The 6000-nt window shown below is 46.0% G+C and overlaps 1 protein-coding gene across 5 annotated transcripts in view; it reads left to right on the top strand.

Moving 5' to 3' along the window:
- Positions 1-2168, top strand: part of Hsd17b2 (hydroxysteroid 17-beta dehydrogenase 2) — a 68049-nt gene extending 65881 nt beyond the window's left edge. For all 5 annotated transcript variants that reach the window (XM_078032732.1, XM_078032731.1, XM_013365548.4 and 2 more), the window contains one exon: positions 813-2168. In XM_078032732.1, the coding sequence (XP_077888858.1) occupies positions 813-1153 (341 nt within the window). In that variant the 3' untranslated portion in view covers positions 1154-2168. The remainder of the gene's footprint in view (positions 1-812) is intronic.
- The last annotated feature ends 3832 nt before the right edge of the window (positions 2169-6000 follow it).

Consider the following 6000-nt stretch of genomic DNA (forward strand, 5'->3'; position numbering starts at 1 on the left):
ATAACAAGCTGTCATTGTCTCTATATTAAAAATACATTTATTCTTAATCATATGTAATTTATGTTAAAACTTAAATCCACATTTAAGTTATATTAACATTAAATTTAATCTGCATTTAAAAAATTATATAGATTTGATATTTTAAGTTGTATATTTTTAACTAGAGTAGGTGTTACTTCTGTATTTAACAAATTATATATGTATACTACATAGGTGCAGGTATACTGATAAAATAGGTTATATGTAATATATATTATCTTGTAGACATATTATAGGTAGTAAAAGACACGTGCTAGAATGTTCGTGTCAGCCGTTTTTTGTAAGAGCGTCAAGTAGAAACGACACACATCCTTGTGGCCGACTACTGGACTGCATTTACACAGGGTTCAAACCCAGGCAAAATGAACCTGCCTGTCCTGTGGGGCCAGTTCTACTCTTGGTCTGGTCGCTGATTCTGTGGATTATCAAGTTTGCAAAAACCCAATCCCGAGTGCTCTGTATGTTGGTTGAAAGCCAACCAGAGCGGCTGAGGTTGAGGCTCAGGGACAGAGCGCTCGCCTAGCACGCGTGAGGCGCTGGGCTCGCTCCTGAGCACCACATAAAAATAAAATACAGACATTGAGTTCACTACGACTAAAATATATACATTCAACAGCAACAACAACGAACGCCCTTAGGAAGCACTATTGGGAACGGCTTTTGTGCATGTCGGTCCTCCCGTCCTTCCCGACAGAGGCCAATTCTGCACGCAGCTGCTTCCCCGGCTCAGCCAGGTCCTGGCCCCTGACCCTCCCTTTCTTCTTGTGTCCCAGATATAGCGGGCACAATTGAGAGCCGGAACCAGAAAGAGAAGCTTATCCTGGACCACCTGCCCCCAGAGCTGCAGGAGGACTACGGCCGGGACTACATCCTCCAGCAGAAGGATTTCCTCCGTGGGATAGAACTCTGCTCCTCGGACATCACCCCGGTGATCCGCGACGTGGAGCACGCTGTCTCCGCCCAGAGCCCCTCTGCCTTTTATGCACCGGGGAAACTGACTTCCCTGTTTCTCAATATTGCTTTCTTTTTCCCTACCAGCTTCCTTGATTATTTTGAGAAAAAACAAAATACCCAAGGAAAGGGCGTGCCCAGAGCTCTAAGCACGCCTAAGTAGAACAAGGGCAGAATGAAAGCAAAACTGGGCGCTTCCCATTAAAGCCATTTCCTGCTTTCCATGCCCTCCAAGTGTGTTGGTGGGCTTGGAGTTGTCGAGAAACAACCCTGCGGAGAACACCTGGTACCTGCCACGCCCTGGATCGTTTCAGATACAGGCTACCTCGGAGATAGCTGCGGACGGGTTTCAGACACAGTGAATGCAGTAATAAAGCAAGTCACGCGAGGGTTTTGGTTTCCCAGTGGATGTCAAAGTTGTGTTTGCCCCATACTCAGTTTATTATGTGTGCAAGAGCTTGATGTATAAAAAGTACTTACCTTAGTTAGAAATATTTATTGCTTAAAAAAAAATTACCCATCACCTGAGCCTTGGGCAAGTCACAGTCCTTTCTGGCCTTGGATGGTCTTGCCTCCTCGTTGCTGGCTACTGCCTGATCAGGGTGGTGACTGCCGGAAGTTGGGATGCTGGTGGCAGTTTCTTAAGACAGTGAGATGGTGGCAATTCTGCCACCTCTTCAGGCTTTTTCTAATCTTAGTTCTCTATTTTTCACATCTGCAGTTTCTTCTGCCACTGAATTCTTGAACTGTTCGAAGTCATCCATGGGCATTGGCAGCAACTTCTTCCAAACTCCTGTTCATGTTGATATTTTGACCTCCTCCTATGAACCAAGAATGTCCTTAATGTCACCTTCAATGGTGAATCTTTTCCAGGAGGTTTATCCAAGTCCTTTAGAAGAATCACTATCCATGGCAGCCACAGCCTTACAAAATGTATTTCTTAAATAATATGGCTTGAACATTAAAATTACTCCTTGATCCATGAGCTGCAGAATGAATGCTGCATCCACCAGCAGGAAATCAACATTAATGTCTTTGCACATGTCCACTCCAGCCCTTGGGTGGCCAGGTGCACTGTCAATGAGTGGTGATATTTTGAAATGAACCCTTTTTTTGCCCCTGAGCAGTAGTTCTCAACAGCAGACATAAAAATTTCCCAGTAAACCACATTGTGAATACATGTGTCCTCAGACTTTGTTATTCCATTTACAGAGCATGGGCACAGTTGGTTTATTAACCTGCTTAAAGGGCATAGGGGTTCTGGGAGGGTAAATGAACAGTGGCTTCAACTTAAGATCACCAGCTACTTTAGCCCTAACTAGAGAGTCAGCCTGTCCTCTGAAGCTTCTCACTTTAGCTGTGAAAGTCCTAGATGGCATCTTCTTCCAAGGGAAAGCTGTTTCGTCCACACTGAGTACAGAGTGCAGCTGTGGAGATGGCCTCTTCCCTTAAACCCCAGGAGCCCACCTCTGTTAGCTCCAGCCTTTCCTGCAGCTCCCTTACCTCCCTCCACCTTCCTGGAATGAGAGAGAGCTGGCTCTGGCTTAGGCTCTGGCTTAAGGGAGCACCGTGGCTGGTGCTACCCTCTGTCCAGGCCGCTGAAACTTTCTCTAGCCTAGCAGCAGGCCTTCCTGCTTTCTTATCAGTCATGTGGCACTTTTCACTTCCTTCAGACACTTTTCTTTTGCATCACAACTTGACACAAGAGGCCTGGCTTCCGGCCTGCCTCAGCTTTCCCCGTGCCTTCTTGCTGAGCTTAACCATTCCTAGCTTTTGATTTAAAGGGAGTGACCTGGGACTCTTCCTCTCACTTTGACACTGAGAAGTCATCATAGGCTGTTGCTTGGTCTCATTTCCTTGTTGCTGTGTGTTGAGGAGTAGGGAGGCCCCGAGGAAAGGAGATACAGGAAATAGCCAGTAGAGCAGTCAGAGCTCAGGCGACATTTGTCAGTTCGCTGTGTGTGGGCACGGCCCGTGGTGCCCCAAACCGATGACAATGGCAACATCAAATATCACAGATCATAACAAGATATGATAGTGATAAAAAAGTTTGAAATATTGCTAGAATTTCCACAATGTGATGGAGAGACACAAAGTGAGTGCAACCCATAGATTTGATTGACACGGGGTGGCCACCAACCTTCAATTCCTAAAAATGCAATTTCCGTGAAGTGCAGTGAATGAGAGCTCAATAAAATGAGGCATGCTTGTGCTCTATCCTCCAGGTCTCATTCCAGAACTGAGGAAGGGGTCTTGACCCCTATTTGATAGGTAGGGCTATGAAAGACCAGGGAAGTTCATTGTCACACAGCTAGTGAACAGTAAGCCGAAATTCATGCCCAGGAGGAGCTCCACTGCCTGCTGAGAGAGGAGGAGGAGAGAGACAGAGAAAGAGGGGGCAAAGGAAGAGGGAGAGGAAATGACAGGGGTGAGGCCCAACATCTTTCTCACTGTGCATTAATATTCCATAACTACTGCCCCCAAGGTGCTGCATTCGTTGCAAATCAACAGGGCTCTGTGTGCCTTCTCTTCCTTCTTCTACCATAAGCTCTGGTTGTAATTGGATGGAGTCCCTTCTCAAGCAGGGACCCAGAGCCCTCTTTGCAGACCCAAGGCAAGAATGATTACCCAGAGGAACCTGGCTGATTGAAGGGTGCAATATCAGATACTGATAGAGGTGTGACCAAGTTCAGCTGGATGTGGCAAAGGGGCAAGCTGTAAGCAGAGGCTCCCCAGAGAGCACCAGGACACCTTGTTCACTGCAAACCTCCCTTTGTCCTGTTTCATGTCTAGAACATGGAGGCCCTTTTAAATTTTTCATACAGATCTTCTGGAAGGAGATTAAATGACAACACTCTGAAAATAATGACAAAATGGTAAAACAAATATTTTTTTGAAACATGAACAGTACATCTTAATGGCTGGCCATGTTGACTGTCCAGTGTTCTCCATCATTGCTTCCAAGGCAGAACAGGTGAAAAAAAATCAAGATGTGTCAGTTACCATAACAGGCACTTTCTGGAGATATGTGTTGTCAAAGCCAAAGCTGCTAGTTGCATGATTCAGGTGCTGTTGAGAGAGCAAAAGATATGTTTAACTTGCAGTCCAAAGTTTAGGAAAAAACTGAAGATTGTGTATTTTACCAAAAGCCAGTGGCTCTCAAAGTGTGGTCCTTGGACCTGAAGCATCCTCTTGACCTCAGAACCTGTTAGAGATGCAGATTGTCTGGAGCCACCCTAGTCTGGTATGAGGTTGCTGTGGCTGCTACAACACCTAGCATCTTTTAACATCTAGTACCTTAACCCAACATAAATATGCTCCCTTATATTTCTGAAGGCAAAATTAAGTGGTCAGCAAAGCCGTGTCCCTTCTGGAGGTTCTATGGGGAATCCATTTGTTGCCATTTCCAGCTTCCGAAGTCCTGCAAGCCTGTGCTTGTGGCTGCATCGCTCTGGCCTCTGTTTTCATTATCACACTCTTAATGCTGATCCTCCTGCTTCCCTTTTATAAGAACTCTTCTGGTTACTCTGGACCCACCCAGATAATCCTGGGTAGTCTCATATCAAGATTCTTAATTCAGGGAACAAAAAAATTCTTAGCCATATCTGCAAAGCCTCTTTTGTCAGACAAGGTAGCATGTTTGTGGGACTGGGTATCAGCAAGCCGTGATGTTGGTGAAGGATCCTTGTTCTACACCTAATGAACCAGGAGCTCTGGTAGTAGGCCAGCAGCTCGTGCTGCAAGGAGCCCTCCGGATGACACTCACCCACAGGTAGAGACATGACTCTAAGCCACAGGGCAGTAGTTTGCTGGATATGTGATCAGGCTACAGAGGAAAGGAGGAAAGTTCTTGGAAGAAGTAGAGAGAGAGCTAAAGATATCCAGAGAGCTGGGCCATGAATGCGGCCTACTTCTGTTCTGCAGCTTCCCAGACCTTGAAAACTCTCTGAAGCACAGGGAGAAGGTTCTGAACAGAGATCCAGGCAGGTCTGAGAGTCCCGGATCAGAGAAGCTCCTGTCTGGTCCCCTGCAGGATAGCTTCCATGTCTCCTCTCAGGACAGTACACCACAGAGTGGCCTGTTTAGCCAGAGAGAGACTGATGACCTCTCCCTGCGTCCCAGATGTCTTAGTCTGTTTAGCTGTTGTGATGAAATGCTGTAGACGAGATGGCTTCTAACCCTAGAAATTCATTTTCCTGGGTTCTGGTGGCTGTGAAGGCTAAGATTGAGGCTAGCAGATTTGGTGTGATGAGAGTCCATTCTTCATAGATAGCACCTTTGATGTGTCTTTGCAAAGGAAGGGATGATTAAGCCCTGTCAGGCCTCTGGGATAAAGGTGTCAATGCCACCTTTGTAGGGCTGACTTGACCACCTGCTGTGGGCCCTACCTCTTCATCCTCCAATCCCACTTTGAGGATTTCAACATACATATTTGTGGGGATGCAAACATTCAGACCATAGCACCCATTATAACCCCCTTGACTGAGTGGGAAGAGTGGGAACAGAGGGGTCTGGAAAAGTTGCTGATTCCTAAAGATAGTAAGGAAGAGAGCTTGGCATTAAGAATCAGGATACCTGTGGGGTAGTAGGGGGAGGCTGTCACAGAGGCCACTGGGTGGGCAGCGCTGAGCTGGGGCTAAAGTAAGAGGTGAAATCTCAACTGGAGGATGAGACAAATAAAGTACAGCAGGCTAGACACCTAGATCCTGGAGAGAAGAATTGGAAAAAGAGAAGTGGAAAGAATCCTGAATCGACCCCATTTAATCTGGAGGACCTTGTTTTAAACTAGAAGGGACTAAGTTACCTGAAAGTTTTAACAAAGTTTCAATTATATTTTATTTCTAGAATAGCACAAACAGTTTCTCAGAAAACAGAAGAGGTGTTACATAGAAAAAGCTTCATGCCTTGACCATGTCCAGGCAGCAATTGAGGTCTTTGGTTTTACAGTGAGAGACTAGTAACAGCTAAAAGCAGTGGAGAGCCCCCAGTACATTGTCACAGTCTTGGAAG

The sequence above is a fragment of the Ictidomys tridecemlineatus genome, chromosome 15 (genome assembly GCF_052094955.1).
Source record: "Ictidomys tridecemlineatus isolate mIctTri1 chromosome 15, mIctTri1.hap1, whole genome shotgun sequence".
Taxonomy (NCBI): Eukaryota; Metazoa; Chordata; class Mammalia; order Rodentia; family Sciuridae; genus Ictidomys; species Ictidomys tridecemlineatus.